The 20,904-nt window shown below is 44.1% G+C and overlaps 1 protein-coding gene across 1 annotated transcript; it reads left to right on the top strand.

Moving 5' to 3' along the window:
* The first annotated feature begins 9,336 nt into the window (after positions 1-9,336).
* ddx43 (DEAD (Asp-Glu-Ala-Asp) box polypeptide 43) lies at positions 9,337-19,861 on the top strand. The gene is made up of 16 exons (XM_047029380.1): positions 9,337-9,667; positions 9,775-9,830; positions 9,928-10,042; positions 10,148-10,321; positions 10,699-10,780; positions 12,037-12,196; positions 14,421-14,539; positions 14,757-14,867; positions 15,047-15,188; positions 15,256-15,356; positions 15,463-15,550; positions 17,098-17,225; positions 17,546-17,655; positions 17,793-17,931; positions 18,400-18,487; positions 19,198-19,861. The coding sequence occupies exons 1-16, from the start codon at positions 9,337-9,339 to the stop codon at positions 19,393-19,395; spliced, it is 2,142 nt and encodes a 713-aa protein (XP_046885336.1). The 3' UTR covers positions 19,396-19,861.
* Positions 19,862-20,904: the final 1,043 nt, after the last annotated feature.

Here is a 20,904-nt window from a genome sequence, read left to right as displayed (position 1 = left end):
AGAATACCTGCACCATGCCGCACGCGGCGTTCAGTTTGTGCTGCTGTCAACAAAGCTGTTCTGGACCTCCTTCTTATCTCCTTATTCACTATCGGTCAGTGGAACAAACGCTCAACCTATCCAATCTTTACTTTAAGGCAGGGGCGTGAGTTTCATTATGTCTACCACTTTTTGAAAATGGCAAAATACACAGTTTTTATTAAGAAAAGGGTTAGGGCTGCATCCAAAATGCTGTCCCATTCACATTTGAAAACAATCCTGCACCCCTGCATTCAGGAATCCTATGGCCAAACCATCATTTTCAAAAGTGTACAAACCCCTTAGATGGAATTCAACACTAACACTTCCCTTCTGCCTCTCTCGACACCAGGATTGTGGTACATGTACCCAGTACTGACTTACGTGTTTACTCTGCCTCTGAAGATTACGGTAGGTCCAGATACAGGCATAGGCTCTCTGTCTCCATCTATTGTTCTCCTAACCACCAGATTGGAAGATAAATGTATCTTCTCCCTACAGGATAGAACCATCTCTAGAAATCTCCCTGTTACTGATTCCACTCTAGAAAACCAACTCACCAACATTCTGGTGAGGCAGACTCCACCACACATAAGACAAACTCACGATAGATTTGACAGACTCTCGTACAACTACTTTCCTTGTCTAACCTCTTGTTTATGTGTGCATGTGTGTTAAAGACACAAATGGAACTCCTGCAACAAAAAGCTTTTGAGGTATGAAAACTGACAATCTTGAATGTCTTGAACGCTTGTCTGCTGGATTTTGGATGGACTGTTTATTAAGGGAGCTAGAAGAGGTGTCTGGTCTTTTCTGAGAGTTGATGTGTTTCTCCTGCAGAGAGACCTTGAACTTCAAAAGGTGCAATACCTTTCAGAGGTAGGGAACTGAACAGTTTCGGTCTGCATCATTCTTTTTGATCTGTTCTATATCTTGATATCCACATGTTTTGGCTTTAATTTTACAGTGGCTGCAGACTGATGTGAAGGATATCCAAATTAGACTTGAGAAGTGAGTCTCCTACATGTTTGTGTGTGCGCGCGTGCATATGTGTGTGTGCATATAAATTCATCTCCAAGGCGCAAGATATAATTTCTGCTTATTTGTCCAGTTTAGGAAACGAGAGATTTGATTGAGTTGCATGGTGTTTTGTGTAGGCTGGACACAGACCTGAGTCGACAGATGTCAGACATCCATTCCATTACCACGACACTACGACAGAGGATGGAGGAACGGGAGATCAACACTGTCAAGGTACAGGACACACACACACAACCTGAATTTTACAAAAGTGTTACAATGTTATACTTGAGATAAGATGTTTGTTAATGTAAACTCCTCCTTTTCGGTGTTTTGTGCAGCTCCAGCGGGCCCAAATGTCTTTGCCTCCCCCAGGCCCGGCCTCTTCCCCCACCAGCAGCATCACCCCTGAACTGGAGAAAGAGCTGGACAAGTGGCTCTCCAGAAAAAACAACCAGGTAACACAGGTCTCAGAAGGGTTGGGAGGAGGGAACTGAACCTGGGTTTACCTGATACAATGTTCAGGACTCTAATCAGACTGGACCTAGCGCACTATTTGTTCTAAAGTATTGACGTTTGTTTGTTTTGGAACAGGATCGTCACATGCCGCCCAATGGCCAAGATTGTGTTCCATCACAGGCCGACAAAATGGCTGACTTTGCCATTGAGTCCCAAGGTTTGTGATGTCATTGTTGCCTCAGCATCCAGTTGTGTTGGTCCATCTCATGTTTTCACAGCATTGCGTGCTTGTCCCTGCGTTTAGGTGCCAGTGTCTTACAGGCTTCTGAGACCTACCAGAAACGTTCCACATGTTTGAAGTTCTTTGGCATTCCTCTGTTTTATCCATCGGAGTCACCTCGGACAGTCCTTCAGGTAGCTACTCACCTCTCCTTCTCTCTATCTTTCTGGTCGGTCACTCTTGAAGTATTGTCTGCTAGTCTACTGCTTGTCTGGAAGACATATTTTGCCATTTTCATTCCACCGCTTCATCGCCCCCCTCCCCCCTGCTGTCTCTTTCCCTCAGGGTAACCATGTGATGAAGCCTGGACGCTGCTGGCCCATGCCAGGGTCTCAGGGCTTTTTGGCAATCTCCCTGTCTCACCCAATCGCAATTAGCCACGTCACTCTTGACCACCTCCCTCGCTACAACCACCCGACCGGCGAGATCCACAGCGCCCCCAAGGACTTCCTGGTCTACGTGAGTGTGCTTTCAGAGAACTTTCAGAAACTTTAACAATGTTGCATGAAACACAAAGCTGATGTCTTGCTGTAAGTAATGTCTTACCCCTCTGTCTCCATCTTTCCCTCTCCTCCCTTCCCTTTGTTCGCTTTCTCAGGGCACATCTGTTGAAGGTGGAGAAAAGACTCTTCTAGGAACTTTCACATACGACAAGGATGGAGACTCCAGCCAGACCTTCCAGATTTCTGTTAGTAACACCACACCGAACAAACTGCATGTAACAGAATACAAGTAATGTTTATGTGAAAGGATTCGTATGATTTATCTATGATAACCTTGAGAGTTAAGGCTGGTTTAGGTGCAGTTCCATTGGCTTATGTGAAGCCCTCTGTTAAAGGGGTCTCTTGTAAAAAGCGCTGTAGAAATACTGTCTGATTTGATTTAAATCTATGATTTAACTATACTCCGCCCTCCTCCATCTTCTTTCAGAGCGCTGACGGTACCGTGTATCATTCTGTGGAGCTGCGTGTCCTCAGTAACTGGGGCAACCAGGAGTACACCTGCCTGTACCGCTTCCGTGTACATGGTCAGACCCCCCGCAGCTCCTGAGCCCCCCTGCCTGCCACGCCCCATCACACCACTCTATGTCTGCCTCAGTATATTTTTGCTAAATAAAAAAACACAATTTTTTTAAACATTATTACAAACAAATTCTAATGAAGATTTCATTCTGTGGAAATCAGATGTGGACTTGATCTTGTGTATTGATACCCCGTAAGCATGGTCTGAGTATAGGTATGATCTGCATCGAAACTCGCTGCTGCTTCAAAAATGGAAACTCCCCTGGAAATATAGTGAGACACCATCACCCCTGCACCTCTCCAAAAAAGTGCTTACATGACTATGTTGGAACTGATATTTATACTTTGCTTGAGTGCAACATATAAACCATTCAACAAATGTAACCCACAAGTTAAAATACACCTTGTCTTCAGAGTGGTAGTTTTTTTCATAAAAAATGTCCTCTTCAATTATAACCCCCCTTACTGCCAAAGAACATGTTTTATATGTTGCCAGCAAGTGATTTATGTCTTTTTTATCCATTATTTGTGCAGTCTTGAATTCTACCAAATCCATGAACTTCAACCTCTGATTAAACAGCATGTTAGTGAGTTGGCAAAATCCTACAATGTCTACAATCTTCATGGCCATTGTTGGTGGAATGTACGTTGAGTGTATGTTTCTTTTGTACACATTACCCCACACGTCTACACAGTAATTCAGATACGGTCAAACAAGTGAACAATTCAGAGAGTGCAATACAGTGATCTTCAGCAGGAGATGAAGCATAAATTGTGATGTATGATGCTTTGTGACCTTCATCCTGATGATTGTGCTGAGTTTGAAGCCTATCGGGAGGCAGCGCCCAGAGTAATGGGTCTTAAAACATTAGCAGTGGATGTGTCTTGAAGAAGGATACCAGTATTGGTATGCTCCTCTGCATTTTTTTGCAGGGCCTCGTTATAAATCAATGCCCTTTTTGCCACACCATTGTATGTTCTGCTGGTTTGTGGGTATTTGTACGCCCATTCAGTTTTGAATTGAGAAGATTTTTAACGCATGCTCATTTGAATGCATGCAACACTAAACAGTGCTGTCTTTGGTGATCATGAATCAGTGGACTAATTGGCCGTAGGGCCTACCCTCTTATCTTTGCTGCTGGACAGTTACCTGCAGTTCCTACTCCCCAACTTTGTAAAGCATGTATAACGACAGATATCAGTGGTACATTCAGGCCTGCATCATTTGGTACCATAAAAGGTCACTCAAAGAGGTGTGAGACACATCAACGAAAACTTTTTTCACTAACTTTTACGTTGTCATGGGCCCTGGGTAAACAAAGACGTGGACGCAGTTTGACCGTGACGGCGACCACAGACGCAACAATTGCAGAATAGGTCTTCTGAGTGCAAATCGAAATTCTTGCCACATTCGGACAGCGTTTATCGCAAAACAACTCTCTTTAAGTTCTTCCCTTCTGTCGACTATTAGATATCACTCAATATATAAAACAGTTATAATATCACCCGCAGAGTTTGAAGGTAAGTTGATTTAACTATAACAATAAAAACAAGAAATAATGAAACTATTTTCAGAAATCAATGCTTACCTAAAATAGGATCAGGGTTCGCGCGGATGGGTTTTCGTGAAATTTCGTAAAAAATGTCAAATGTTGCACCTCATCAAATAGTCGACGGTCAATGTGATCCTTCAGAGTGACCAGTACATTATTTTTATCTTTCCATCAATCAATAAATATGCCTATGTGTCCGAATGTAGACGTGATTTGGACACGGTAAGTGAGTCTGCTCTGCTCTGTGTGTCGGTTCCAGTAATGTTACGACGTAGCGCCCGCCTGGTGACAGGTGGGTCCTACCAGCAGTCTGATGACTCTGACAGCAGCTCCACCAGCCTCTCCTGTAGACAAAGCCCTGTCCACAAGTAAGTGTGTTTGTTTGTGTGAGTGTGTGTGTGTGTGCACGTGAGGGTGTGTGTACTTTTATTTTGATACAGTTGCCATGGACAGCATTTACCTGCAGACGCTGTAGAAGTTTTGTAAACTAACTCCCCCCCTCAACCCCATCCACCCCTCTCCCAGGGCAATCCATAAAAGGAGGAATAGGACCTTCTCTGACTCCTTAAGCACCAGCTCATCCTATGCTGGCCCCTCCCACTCCCCTAACGAGCCAATCACAAATAAACAGCAGTGCAGAGGTAGATTTGCACTGACAGCTGACATCACTTCTTGCATTTCACCTGTTCTAATGACCCCCTCCACTAACACTCCATCCTGTCCCCCTTCACTGCTTCCTGTCTGTCCGTCAGGCATGGCTGGGGTGCTGAGAGCAGCCTCTGGTGGACCCTGCGCCCCTGTGTTCGTCCAGACCCCTGCCTCAGCCAGGACCCCTCACTGCCTCTCCAGCTCATCTGGTCCCAGCAGCAGCTCCACCTCCAGCAGCAGCCTCTGTGAGTAGAGCTGCACAGGAGGAACACTGTGGGCCCAGTGTGTGTATTCCTGCACTGTTATGTTATCCTTCACAGCAAGACATAAAAGCAAGAGAGTTTACAGTGTCTCTTCCCTCTTCTGTATTTAGTTATGAGCATACCTGCACCATACCACAAGCGGTGTTCTGTTGGTGCTGCTGTCAACAAAGCTGTTCTGAACCTCCTTCTTATCTCCTTATTCGCTATCGGTCAGTGGAACGCTCAACCCCTCCAATCTTTACATTCAGGCAGGGGCGTAGGTTTCATGTAGTCTCCCACTTTTTGAAAATGGCATTTCTGCCCCCTCCCCACACACACGCAGTTTGTATTAAGAAAATACAGTGAAGGGCTGCATACAAAATGCTGCCCCACCCACATTTGAAAACAAACCTGCACCCCTGCATTCAGGAATCCTATGGCCAAACCATCATTTTCAAAAGTGTACAAACCCCTTAGATGGAATTCAACACTAACACTTCCCTTCTGCCTCTCTCGACACCAGGATTGTGGTACATGTACCCAGTACTGACGTACGTGTTTACTCTGCCTATGAAGATTACGGTAGGTCCAGATACAGGCATCGTAGGCTCTCTGTCTCCATCTATGGTTCTCCTAACCACCAGATTGGAAGATAAATGTATCTTCTCCCTACAGGATAGAACCATCTCTAGAAATCTCCCTGTTACTGATTCCACTCTAGAAAACCAACTTACCAACATTCTGGTGAGGCAGACTCCACCACACATAAGACAAACTCACGATAGATTTGACAGACTCTCATATAACTACTTTCCTTGTCTAACCTCTTGTTTATGTGTGCATGTGTGTTAAAGACACAAATGGAACTTCTGCAACAAAAAGCTTTTGAGGTACGAAAACTGAAAGTCTTGAATGTCTTGAACGCTTTTCTGCTGGATTTTGGATGGACTGTTAATTAAGGGAGCTAGAAGAGGTGTCTGGTCTTTTCTGAGAGTTGATGTGTTTCTCCTGCAGAGAGACCTTGAACTTCAAAAGGTGCAATACCTTTCAGAGGTAAGGGGACTGAACAGCTTCGGTCTGCATCATTCTTTTTGATCTGTTCTATATCTTGATATCCACATGTTTTGGCTTTAATTTTACAGTGGCTGCAGACTGATGTGAAGGATATCCAAATTAGACTTGAGAAGTGAGTCTCCTACATGTTTGTGTGTGCGCGCGTGCATATGTGTGTGTGCATATAAATTCATCTCCAAGGCGCAAGATATAATTTCTGCTTATTTGTCCAGTTTAGGAAACGAGAGATTTGATTGAGTTGCATGGTGTTTTGTGTAGGCTGGACACAGACCTGAGTCGACAGATGTCAGACATCCATTCCATTACCACGACACTACGACAGAGGATGGAGGAACGGGAGATCAACACTGTCAAGGTACAGGACACACACACACAACCTGAATTTTACAAAAGTGTTACAATGTTATACTTGAGATAAGATGTTTGTTAATGTAAACTCCTCCTTTTCGGTGTTTTGTGCAGCTCCAGCGGGCCCAAATGTCTTTGACTCCCCCAGGCCCGGCCTCTTCCCCCACCAGCAGCATCACCCCTGAACTGGAGAAAGAGCTGGACAAGTGGCTCTCCAGAAAAAACAACCAGGTAACACAGGTCTCAGAAGGGTTGGGAGGAGGGAACTGAACCTGGGTTTACCTGATACAATGTTCAGGACTCTAATCAGACTGGACCTAGCGCACTATTTGTTCTAAAGTATTGACGTTTGTTTGTTTTGGAACAGGATCGTCACATGCCGCCCAATGGCCAAGATTGTGTTCCATCACAGGCCGACAAAATGGCTGACTTTGCCATTGAGTCCCAAGGTTTGTGATGTCATTGTTGCCTCAGCATCCAGTTGTGTTGGTCCATCTCATGTCTTCACAGCATTGCGTGCTTGTCCCTGCGTTTAGGTGCCAGTGTCTTACAGGCTTCTGAGACCTACCAGAAACGTTCCACATGTTTGAAGTTCTTTGGCATTCCTCTGTTTTATCCATCGGAGTCACCTCGGACAGTCCTTCAGGTAGCTACTCACCTCTCCTTCTCTCTATCTTTCTGGTCGGTCACTCTTAAAGTATTGTCTGCTAGTCTACTGCTTGTCTGGAAGACATATTTTGCCATTTTCATTCCACCGCTTCATCGCCCCCCTCCCCCCTGCTGTCTCTTTCCCTCAGGGTAACCATGTGATGAAGCCTGGACGCTGCTGGCCCATGCCAGGGTCTCAGGGCTTTTTGGCAATCTCCCTGTCTCACCCAATCGCAATTAGCCACGTCACTCTTGACCACCTCCCTCGCTACAACCACCCGACCGGCGAGATCCACAGCGCCCCCAAGGACTTCCTGGTCTACGTGAGTGTGCTTTCAGAGAACTTTCAGAAACTTTAACAATGTTGCATGAAACACAAAGCTGATGTCTTGCTGTAAGTAATGTCTTACCCCTCTGTCTCCATCTTTCCCTCTCCTCCCTTCCCTTTGTTCGCTTTCTCAGGGCACATCTGTTGAAGGTGGAGAAAAGACTCTTCTAGGAACTTTCACATACGACAAGGATGGAGACTCCAGCCAGACCTTCCAGATTTCTGTTAGTAACACCACACCGAACAAACTGCATGTAACAGAATACAAGTAATGTTTATGTGAAAGGATTCGTATGATTTATCTATGATAACCTTGAGAGTTAAGGCTGGTTTAGGTGCAGTTCCATTGGCTTATGTGAAGCCCTCTGTTAAAGGGGTCTCTTGTAAAAAGCGCTGTAGAAATACTGTCTGATTTGATTTAAATCTATGATTTAACTATACTCCGCCCTCCTCCATCTTCTTTCAGAGCGCTGACGGTACCGTGTATCATTCTGTGGAGCTGCGTGTCCTCAGTAACTGGGGCAACCAGGAGTACACCTGCCTGTACCGCTTCCGTGTACATGGTCAGACCCCCCGCAGCTCCTGAGCCCCCCTGCCTGCCACGCCCCATCACACCACTCTATGTCTACCTCAGTATATTTTTGCTAAATAAAAAAACATAATTTTTTTAAACATTATTACAAACAAATTCTAATGAAGATTTCATTCTGTGGAAATCAGATGTGGACTTGATCTTGTGTATTGATACCCCGTAAGCATGGTCTGAGTATAGGTATGATCTGCATCGAAACTCGCTGCTGCTTCAAAAATGGAAACTCCCCTGGAAGTATTGTGAAAGACCTTGCACCCCTCACCCCTGTACCTCTCCAAAAAAAAGTGTTTATGTGAATATTTTAGAATTGATATATATTCATATTTTGCTTGAGTCCATCATATAAACAATTCCACAACTGTACCCCACAAGTCAAAATACACATTATCTTCAGCATGGTACAAACATATTTGTGTATATGTGTGTATGTGTGTGTGTGTACCGTTAATTGGTATACTGAGGAGTAAAAAAAAATCGACAAATGTTATTTAAGATTTTTTCATTCAATTCACACATCTGTAGGTTGGTGGGCCCTTCATGAAGGGTGCAGGTAGGCTATGTGTAGTGTTTTGCTCATAAGTGTGTTTGACATAGGCAAAACGGACAGTGGATTCATATGAAAATAATTTGCTGGGAATCTGATTATTGTACTCCGTTTGGGTTAAAGTAGGCTAACAAGGACGGTAAACATTAATTTATTAATAAAACCTACTTAATAATATCAATCATGTTGAATGCCCCCCTCCCCACAAAAATAAATAAATGTTTACTTTCAAAGCCCATATCTATTCATTAGCTTAGCTTTGTGATAATTCATGCAATGACTTTTAGCTAACCTACATTTTTACACAAGAAAAAACACAATATTAGAAAATCTCTGCAATCATAATTCTATATATTCTTTTATACATATAAAAATTGTATTCAAAGTGTTTTTTCTCCTTTTTCATACTTATGGGCTTTTAAAGTCGTGGTCTTTAATAGTAGCCAAACTAAATATTCTATTGGTCATTAGAATTTGTGTCATAGATTTAACCATCGAAAGAACCGTAACCGGATGTTTGGAGTGATTTCTAACTGGCTTGGTAATTGTGCACGTTTGTAATGTCGGACTGGGAGGATGATTATGATGGAGACGGTGTCGCAATCAAGAAGTCTGTACCTGGGAACACAGCACTTTTGAAAGAATGTAAATCTTTGAACAACGGCAAGGAGAACATTTGTTTTGGTGTGAGAAATTACGGTGGGATTGGAGGGCCACGAGGACCGCCAGTAGATCGTAACGGTCCTCAGTACCAAAAGGACCGCATGTTCTCAAGGGATCATGATTCTGATAGAGGACGCGGATCGGGTCCATGTGGTAACGCGACTGACCGGTCGGGTTCCACACCGGTAACTTTTACAGTGGAAAGCTCCTTTATTGGCAGGGTAATAGGTATGTTCAGACAGAAAGAGCAAAGTAGCATCATATGCTAACCATGTTAAGAGTTAATTGATGTTACCACACGTCACGTGCAGTTAAATACCTGACTCGATAAACAGGTCGCGGCGGAGCCAAAATACGTGAACTTGAAGAAAGTACTGGTGCAAGAATTAAGGTGAAGTAGCTAGCTAGCAAACTAACATGCTATATTAAATCACCCGAGACAATGTTTAGCTGAACTCTAGTTTAACATATTTTGATCATTTTTGTAGATCAACAGAGGGGACTATGAAGGAGAAGTGCTCATTTTTGGGAACAGTGATGTTCAACAAAAGGCTAGAGAGATGATTGAGGAACTGGTGTCAGGCGGCTCTGGCTTCCACAGTGGTAAGATTACACTAGCACCGTATACATTTCTCTGTTATTGGTTAACCAGGATCTAAGCTTGGCCATGTTCACAGCTGTAAGTGAAGGTTGTTTGACCTCTGTCAGGCCCTGGAAGGAGTGGTGAGCATGGAGGTGGCCGTGGTGGTGGTGGTGGAGGTAGAAGTGACTCCTGCTGGTCAGCGGCAGCATTGCAGGCAGCTGACGTCCCACCCCCCCAGGCCATCGACTGGAACTCCATGAGAGAGAACAGGGAGAAATACGAGCAGATGAAGTGGCAGGGTGATTACAGGATGGACATGGGCAGGGGAAATGGGGCACACCAGTATTAACTAACCTTTCAAAAAATGTCCATAGCAGTAAAATACATTTTTGGTTGAGGTGTCGGCCTTAAGCTAACTTCATGGGGATGGAAATTATGAACAACATCCAGTCTTCGACAATATAATGTGTTTAGATATGGTACCAAAACAAACATGGCAAAACATATATAGTATTCCACCCACAACGTAGGGTGACGCATTTAACAACATATTGACAGAAGAAGGTATAAAATTGATATTTTCCGGAACTCTGTCCTGAAGCAAACTAGTCAGTGTGGTGCTTAGATGTTATGCATCTTGACTGTATCCTTTGGTATTGTTTCTTAACTGCTGTAGACCTCCCAGCCCTGAAGAAGGACTTCTACATTGAGGCAGACAGTGTAGCCAAACGCACTGCAGAGGAAGTGAAAGAGTGGAGGTGAGTGCTGTGTTACCTCAAGGATTTTTTTCCCAGTGGCGGGGAGAAGAACAGATGTAGGGTCACCTGGCACCCAACCTGAGGGCCTGTGCTTTAGTCTTTTGTTTCCTCTCCTTAGCTTAGCCACGGTGAGACCCCTTTTTCTGAGTCATACTATCTTCCTCACTGAGATGAGATATCTTTCTCTTCTTGGGAGAGATATTTGAATAAACTCAGCTGATGATGTGAGCCGAGGAGAAAGTGCTTTGTGGTACTTGTGCTGTTTTTTATGAAGTTGTCATGACTTTGCGAAGGATTGACGCCCTTTCACTGTTATAGTCGCTCGTCCTCCGAGTGAGAAGGAATGCTGGAGTGGGTGAGGAGGGATTTTTTTTTTACCGCAGATGTACGTGTGCTTTTTCCCCTGAAGAACACCAAAGTGCCCTAAAGAAGCACACGCACCTTGAACACGCTATAAAAAGCGTTCCCATATGTTTCTTGGGAGATGTTCACATTTTCAGGAGGAGGGTTGAGTACTTGCAATGCACTCTCACAACATCACTCGTGAGGATATTCTGTTGCAAAGATTGTCCAATAGAGGGCGCCTTTGACCTTGCTGCCATCTAACCATAAAGGCAGGAATCCCTGAATGTCTGTGGCTTGATTATCTCGAGAACCGGGCACAGGGTGAAGTTGAAATGCCAGGTGTATAGCTCAGGACCCAAGGACGAGTAGTTTTGCCTGTGAAAACCTTGTTTAGCTGCACTAAGCGATGGCGCTATGGATCTGGCGAGCATGCCAGCGGGCATAAGACAAGAACACTGTTCTCGCATATTTAGCCGACTCAGGCTTTGTGGGCCACCACCATGTTAGGTTTAACCGTTAACCTGTCTATAAAATCTTTAAATCCTGATGGTGTCAACGTCCATTGTTCTGGAGACGTAGCTTGAGCCATTATGCAATAACTCCCAACACGCCCCTGTAATGCAAACATGAATCTCAATCACTTTTCAAATTTATTTTGAATAGTATTTGTAATATTTATAATTCAAGACAATCCAGAGAGGGCTAAGATTGTAATCTGTATCTTATACCTGTATTGTATTTATCAATTTCAATACACAATGTGGACAATTCAGTTTGACACCCATATTAGGATCACAATCATATTGTACTGTAGGATCCAGTTTTGATGGTTAGTTTTGGTCAAATGCCTGGCATATGTGGCGTTAATCATACCAGTCACGGACAATCCTGTCCCCTCTACCTCCTCACAGGAAGCAGAATAACAACATATTTGTTGACGATCTGAAGGAGGAGGGCGACAAGCGTCTCTTCCCCCATCCCGTGCAGATCTTCCTGGAGGCCTTCCTACACTATCCCGGAATCATGGAGAACATTGTCCGCGTCGGCTTCGCCAAACCAACCCCCATCCAGGTATGTTGGGTGGCACGGGTTGCTCCTAGTAGGTCAGTGTATCACATCAGACGGTGATGAGCAGATCTCAAGCACAAGCTCCACCAGGACCCTTAATGATAAACTGAACAAAAAGTTTGGAACTTTCTATACCTGTCTAAATGTTTACATACCCTGTGTGCTTATGCAATGAAATATAGGCCCACCTGTTAAATTATAAAGACTTTACAGTCAATACAGTGACTTTCAATTGGTCCTCTCTTTACAAACTCTAATGAGAAATTTTAAAAGTCCATAACCATGTGTGACTGTTTATTCTCTTTGGAAACACCCTACCAACGATAGCCTTGGTTCCAGTGGAACTTTCGGTATCTTTTTCATTTATTGTACAATGTAGAAATGAAAAGAGGAAGGACTTCAACATTTTCTTTTAAGATATTTATATATTTTCTCTTGAGCACATCTGTTTATTGTCATTCACTCCACTTAGTTTTTTCAACACTATACTATTCATTAGTTAATTGTATTCTGGCACCTGAGCATGGAGGGATGCACCCATCACCAGATAGCTAAACACTATAACCTGACTGAAGTAGCGCTAGGTAGCTCCAATGACGAGGAAGCATAAAGTCCGTTATCAACGTGCACTTGTACGTCCGTTTATCGAAAGTACAGCGTTTTCTTAAGGTCAAGTTTTTTCTGATAGTGAAAAAACTAGGCTTTTCCAAGGCTTACACAAGCAGTTGGAACCACATAAACGGAGAGACCTAGCTCGCCGAAAAATGGTTGCTAACCTCCGAACTGATCAAAACACTTTAAAACCCCTTCAGACCTGAATTGTGTTCCAAGGTTGTGAAAAATATAATAATTACTTTTTCCCATCCTTAATGCAACGAGAAATGACTCAATAAAAAACTTTTTTTTTCAGAACTCTTTAATTGCAATTTTTTTGGTCCATTTTAATGTGGGAGGCCAGCACAACAGAGGCCAGCACAATAGAGCGGTTATCAAACCACTTCACTAGAACCACCTTTCCATCCCTACTCCTCACCTCATCGTGGCTCCCCCACCCTTTCTTTGACATTTCCTTGTCTGTCTTCAGTGGGGGCTTTGCAAAGCAACAAACCATAGCTGTTCCAGCTGCATGGATTTTCTTTTCTGCCAGCACTTCAAGGACATTGTAGGTGGTGAAGAAGTTGTCAAAAAAGAGCTTGTGGTTAGTAGTCTGGATTCTCTTGCACAGGTGGGTGACCACATCTGCTCCATGTCATAAAACTATCTTTCTCTGCTCAGAATAACTAAAAATGGAAATGGACTAAAAATGGATCTCCATACTCAGTGACCTTGCACAACAATCAAAACAGTTAAGACAGTTAAAACAGTTAACGTTTAGGAGTTAAACAAAATTCCCAAATTAACACAATAAGTACAAAAAAACAAGACGCTCAGACGCACAACACCTGCTACTGGTTGCCACATGAGCATGATTATGTCTGAATGAGTTTCTACATATGTATTTATTGTGGTCGTTTTTGATATTAAACGTTTAGGTTGATGCTAAATAAGATTTCTCAATCTACATGACCCCAATATAATGATCATAGCTGCCTAGTTAACAGTACAACTTATTTTTTGTATCTATCCTCTATTTTCCCGGTACAAAAACCATGTTAAAAATGTATCGCTTAATGTGTAGCCTATTGGGTAATAGTCTATATATAAAAATACTTCTAAATAAAGGACCTCAACCTACATATTATTCATGCCAATGATGGCGTGCCATTTTATTTGGATGAGAGTGCTGGCATAGTATGCGGTTTAAAGAGAGCGTACTTTCAGGGAGATGTCATGTGGGCGTGAGCATCGCTTTATACCATGGTGACTCAACATGATCCATGTTCTACTTGTACTGCTTAAGAATAGCTTGCACCAGCAATTATCTTGACTACTTGAATTATGGCTCTAATTAGTCGGATTGCATGAACTTGAATAGGACTAAATGGAACCGCTTTAGCCCCGATTGATTTGTTAGGTTAATTCCAGTCAGGTTTAGGACTTTAATCCCAGCTATTTTGAATAAGATTTATGGAACAGGCCCCAATGGAAGGTATATTTAAACTAACTTAGAAGCACCGTTCTGAAAGTTGCTTTCCAAACCATAAAAAAAAAAAACGTCCTTCCAAAAATGTGTCTCTCGCCGTGTGTTTGCCCCCGCTGATGGCTGCTGTGCCCCCTGTGTTGCCAGTCCCAGGCGTGGCCCGTGGCGCTGAGGGGAGACGACCTGATCGGCATTGCCCAGACGGGCACAGGGAAGACCCTGGCCTACCTGCTGCCTGGTTTCATCCACATGGATGGTCAGCCCATGTAAGTCCTCATCCAATCACCACAGCCCTCTACATGGTTGTAGACAGCAGATCGGACATGCGTTGTAGAGATTTGGACAGACACGCTAGTCTCGTTGGGAAAGACTTCCATCGCAACTAATCGCAACCATTCTAAATTAAGTGACTACCATTTGAAAATGTCATAAACCTATACTTGGTAGTTTGACTTGTTTGAGTGAGTGTTTGTAACATCCCAGACACAGGAACAGGCAGGATGGTCCAGGCATGCTGGTGCTGACCCCCACCAGAGAGCTGGCCCTGCAGATCGAGGCAGAGTGTAACAAGTACAGCTACAAAGGTTTCAAGAGGTGCCGATGACATCCTCACGCCTGTCACACACACACACACACGGCCCCACATCCATGCGACTCTCACACCAGTCACTCACCGACACAGTTGGTCACACAGATAAAAGCACAGACATCAAGAGAGCAGTGTGTGTTTTTGATCTCATGTCTCCCGTTTCTCCCTCCTTTTTGCGGACTAGTGTTTGTATCTATGGAGGTGGGGACCGCAGGGCTCAGATCAAGCTGGTGGCCGGCGGAGTGGACATAGTCATCGCCACTCCCGGCCGCCTCAACGACCTGCAGATGAACGAGCTTATCAACCTGCGCTCCGTCACCTACCTGGTGAGCTCCATTCCAGCCATTAAGTGTGCGCGTATGTGTGTGTTTTACCAGCTCTCTCCTTGGCCAGGTGCTGGATGAGGCAGACCGGATGCTGGACATGGGCTTTGAGCCCCAGATCATGAAGATCCTGCTGGACATCCGTCCAGACAGACAAACCTTTATGACCAGGTACCAGCATCAGGATGTACCCACGCACTGACCTTTATCACAAGATGACCTTATAGATTGGCCCCTGTACATGCCCTGATTTCTTCTCTCCAATTGGCTGTTTCAGTGCCACCTGGCCCCCAGGTGTAAGGCGATTGGCCAAGTCGTACCTCAAGAACCCCATGATGGTATACGTGGGGACTCTGGACCTGGCTGTGAGTGGAAGCCTAAGCATTCACTACCTTACTCCTCAACACACACACTATACACACCCAACCAAAACTCTCCATTTGTTATTATGTATTCCCAAAAGGGTTACAAAATTCTGTTCATTTTATTGGAAACTTTCCATTGGAATTAACGAGAATGTATGGGAATTAATGTGAATAAACTGGAAATTAGCAAAATTGCTCACAAGTTGGCCTATAACAGGGAACTTAAATGTAGTGGGAAAACCTATCTTGCAGCATCATTTTGGTAATAACAACCAGATTTAATGCACACTACAGAAGGACTGTTGAAGCCACACCTCTGCTTCTGAGCCCAAGGACTATCCATTTTCCTTTTCAATGAAATAATCGATTAAAGTCCTACTCACTAAAACATCAAAATCATCTAATGTAATTTTTCTGCTTATTATCAAACTAAAATGTATATTTATTAGTGGTGGGCCGTTATCGGCGTAAACGTGCTGCGTTAACGTGAGACTCTATCGGGCGATTAAAAAAAAGATCTCAAAGTTCTCAAAAGTTGGGTTGTGAGAATTCTCAAAGTTGGGTTGGGAGCCAGGTCTATATTACGCAAGCTATGATGACTTTCACCTTGATATTTTAGCGCGGATGTATACCTAGCCGAATTGCACTGTAGGGGGCGAGAACGAGTCTTCGAACCTGTGTGTATGCCTTGTGTATGAAATTATCACATCAAACGTGACGTGCTAACATGGATGCAGCTATGAAGCCGCCTGGTTTGGGGAAAAATATTTTTTAAGAAGCTTCCCAATGGAAACCTTGACAAGACTAAGGTTGTTTGCATCTTGTGCTATGCGGAATTAGTTTATTGTAGGAGTTCTTCCAGTCTCAAATACCACCTAAACGCAAAGCATCCCTTAGCTAATGCGGTAGATGCCGGGCCAAGCACTGATGTAGCGCAGGGGAAGAGTTGCCGTCAAACTACTGTTTGAGTGCAACCGAGGCAAGCCCGTCAGCACAGCTCTATCAGCCAAACTAACTAATCCAATAAACACATCTTATTGAACATTATTTATTTTCATCACCAATTATCATAGTAGAACAGCTTTCTCAAGCAGTTTGTGATGCATTTTGGAAACAGGAGATGAACCCCTGGTCTAATGCGCCACCTGGCTTGAGAAACCCGTTCTCAAAGACTTAGTCATTATTTGGGTGGCACACATATTCTGAATGCCTTCGGCGGAATTCAAATTAGCCATTTTGATCTAGATTAACGCCAATATTACAGTGAAATTAATCTAGATTTTAAAAATTAATCTATGCCCGCCACTAATATTTATGTATATGATACAGTATAAATTACTCCAAATTTGAATTCCTGTGAAGTTTCTAACTTTCCAATGTTCCCCAGTTTAACTTGATTAACTTCCCGTGAAAAGTTTCAGGAAATATACCAGAAATGTTCCACCCCTTTTCAACCCCAGTTTCCAACACAGACACTAACGTTGCTCTCTGTCTATCTGGCACACTTTAACCCTGTCTTCCCCTCTCCTCTCCTCCCCTCTCGCCAGGCGGTGAACACGGTTCACCAGACAGTCCTGTTTGTCCAGGAGGAGGAGAAGAAGGCCTACGTCTTTGACTTCATCCACAACATGGAGCCCGAGGACAAAGTTCTCATCTTTGTGGGCAAGAAGCTTCTGTGAGTAGGCGGTTCCACTCTCCAAAACAATGCCAGCACACCCTAAAGAAATACCATTCATTAGAGATGACTCATGAAATGTATGCAAGGTAAATGCAATCTTACTTGGCTGTATGTCAGATGTTGTCACTGGTGAAGCAAGAAGGGTATTTCCAAAGTCACATCAGTATTTTATTCAACGGTGCTTTCCATCCGTTACCATATTAACCACTTCTCAAAGCCACGCCCATTGTTTGGGTTACCAATTTGTTATGGGTTTGCGCTGAAGATAAGTTGACACACGTTTTAGTTTGTTTGTGTGTGTGTGTGTGTCATGGCAGAGCCGATGACCTCTCCAGTGACCTGTGTCTACGGGGCCTGGCTGTGCAGAGTCTCCACGGCGACAGGGAGCAGTGTGACAGGGAGGAGGCCCTGAAGGACTTCAAAGAGAGTATGAAATTGGCTTCTGTTTAGATTTTGGGTGGAGGGGAGGGTTGAGGGTGAAATAGCATATGAAGATGAGGAGTGTGTGTATGTAGGGGGGAGTTGCCCACTGTGTGCGTTTGTACAATTTGTGTGTGTTAACAGGTCGTGTCCGCATCCTGGTGGCGACAGACCTGGCGTCCCGAGGTCTGGACGTCCACGACATTACCCACGTCTTCAACTACGACTTCCCGCGGAACATTGAGGAGTATGTGCATCGCGTGGGCCGCACAGGTCGCGCCGGGTAATTGTGTGTTTGTGTGTCGATCTCCTCTTAGTTGTATTTGCTGAACACCTTCCAGTTGTCTGCAGTGGCTCTATCTGTGTTTTGTATGGTTGTTAGTTAGCCTGGGAACCAGATTAATCTGTGAGGTCATGTTTTTTTAAAAGGTCTGGCCACTCCCGTTCAAACACATTTCCATCCAGTCTGAAAAGTGCCTGGCCATAACCGTTTATCCAATGACTGTACAGAGAAGCGCCGTTGAGGCAGTTTCCTCAACAACCAAGATTATATTTTATTGTCCTGATTGGTTGTGTCCAATTGCATCCAGAAACATTTCGGTCTGGGCTTGTTGATTACACCCTGTAGATGAAATGAGAGGTTCCAGACTAGTTGCTAATTGGTCTGGCTAGTTGTTAATGGTTCCACTCAATCTCACCCCCCCCCCCCCCCCCCCCCCCCCCCCCCCCACACACACACACACACACAAAGGCGCTCTGGGGCTTCCATCACACTGGTTACAAGAGGAGACTGGAGGATGGCCTCTGAGCTGATCCCCATCCTGGAACGATCTGGACAGGTAAGGGACATGTGACGGGCTGGCTCTGGCTCTCTGACACACACCGCACTTAAGGCCGAAATATGCTTCTGCGTCTCCGTTTACGAATGTGCGGGCGCACAGATACGCACGGAATCGGACGGATAGACATCGTTTATGGTTTTCCGTAGGCTGTGGGTGCTGAAAACAAATCACCGCCAGAAGAGTAGGTGGCGCAACGGTTTTTTGTAAGTCGTCGTTGAGTTTATTTACCTAGGTTATCGCGAAGTCGGAGCAAATTTACAAATGAACCGTTTCATCAATAAAATACGCACATTTTCAGCAACTACACTGCCCATTTCTCGTCACATTTTAATTCAGATGCTGATTTACATGTACTGTTTAGCTGAAATATTAATTCTAAAAACGTACAGCAATGGCGGTCAAAGGATTCTGTTCGTCCTGTTTATCACGGCAACCCTGCCCCCTCCCATGACGCAAGCGGTTCTTAATACTGACCAATCACAGCCAAGCCTCCGTAGCTCTCCAAAATTACGACGGATAGTTAGAAAATTCAGGAGGTGCTCGTCAAGGTGTCCGAGGGCTGACAGAGAGCTCGTAGAGGGGCGTTCCACGGAGACGAGGGCGTTCCCATGTGTCAGTTTTTCGAAAAACGCAGAAGCATATATCGGCCTTTAGTTCCACTAAGTGCACTTAGTGGAACTAAAAACCTTTGTGATTTTGCTGTGTAGGACGTCCCAGAGGAGCTTGTGCTTATGGCAGAGAGATACGAGAAGCACAAGAGAGAGAAGGACATGTACGGAGGAGGAGGAGGAGGAGGAGGAGGGAGAGGGAGAGGAGGAGGAGGAGGAGGAGGAGGAGGAGGGAGAGACGGTGGAGGGAGGAGAGGAGGAGGGAGAGACAGAGGAGAGTCAAACTGGAGGTTCTAACCACGTAAGGTACACCAACACTCCCACGCACACGGCACACCCATACTGAGTATAGCAGCAAAGCCTTGGAGCCAGTCCAGTCATGTTGACATTTGTGGTCATGGGTGAAATAAAGGGATAGGTACTTATTTTGAACACTGCACTATTGGGTACTCAACCCTTTTCAATGAGATACAATCAGAAGTGTTTTCTACAGAAGTGTTTTATATATATATAATCTTTAAATGCGATTTACTTCTTCAGGAAGAAGCCGTTTCTGGAACCTCTGGTGTTCTGATGGTCTTTTGTGTGTGTTAATTTTGTTTTGTTTGCTGTGTTTTTATAAATAACAAGCCATTTTGTTTTTGAGTGTTTAAAAGACCATTTATTTGTTGGCGAGTTGCTGTTGCCATGTATCATCTTTGAGGAAAAGTTCCAATTTAAACAAATTTCCTTACATAACTAACCATTTTTACTTTCTATGATTTGTGCTGTCATCACATGGTCTCTTAGTGCCTTACCGGAGGGAAACTGCGTGTTCTTGAGCGTGTCGCAGCGTGTCGACACATTTGTTCATGTAATCGCTTGAATTCCTGTTATACAACCCAATGATCTCAAGCTCTTTAATTAATTAAACACCATACAATCAACAAGTTTGTCATTTTGTTGTTGTAAAACCCAACTGAGTGCAAACTTGCTCTTTTAAATGCAATAAAACTAAGGAGAGAGTGTCATCTGCTTTTCCAAGGGGAATTTGTCCAGGTGGGAGTAAATGAACAAAGGATATTGCCGACTATTTTTTAAACTTTAATTTCGGCTCTCAAAGTTGCTTTCAAACTGTACTTGGATTCTACCCTTCACCTGATCTGTTTTACACAGAAGTGTAACATGGGGGCAATTGACCCATATTGTCTCAAGTCTTCATGGTGGAAGACTGAATACCTCCATGGATGACGTTTAAATGCAAGGAGTCCAGGTGAGTATGCCTCTGTGTGACCATTTACCGTGTTCTCCTATTGATATTTCAAAACAAAGCCTGGCCTTCCTAGGGCCTGTGTCTGGAAAGGAGATCTAAGGGTGGTTCACTCGTTTTACGGTGACTAAATGGATACATGAAAGACGGGTATTTCATCTTCATTCATACAACTCTCCAAGGGCGTCGTCAGACCCTTTTTACTGGGGCACGTGCCCCAGTATAAATCTGCTGTGCCCCAGTAAAATCCCAAATTTGAGTTTTAACAATTAACTTTATTAGTCAGTGCATTCATTTAGATAATCCCGGAAAAATAAACGGAGTATCCCAATCAACGCCTGTAAAATCAAAGCCGAATCAAAGTCAAAGTTCAATCGAAAACAAACCCATGCCCACTGAATGTCATGTCCATGTCAGCGCGCTCTTCTGAGCTTGCCAAATAGCCTGCAGCACGCACACAGAAGTCCAGGGGTCAGACTCTGCTAACAAGTCAGAATTGAGGTAGGCTAAGAAAACACTACAAAACTTTAAAAAGTTTCTACATGATGGACCGATCA

Source organism: Hypomesus transpacificus, chromosome 11 (assembly GCF_021917145.1).
Source record: "Hypomesus transpacificus isolate Combined female chromosome 11, fHypTra1, whole genome shotgun sequence".
Taxonomy (NCBI): domain Eukaryota; kingdom Metazoa; phylum Chordata; class Actinopteri; order Osmeriformes; family Osmeridae; genus Hypomesus; species Hypomesus transpacificus.
The sequence above is the reverse complement of the archived record's forward strand: the minus strand, read 5'-3'. Positions and strand labels throughout refer to the sequence as shown.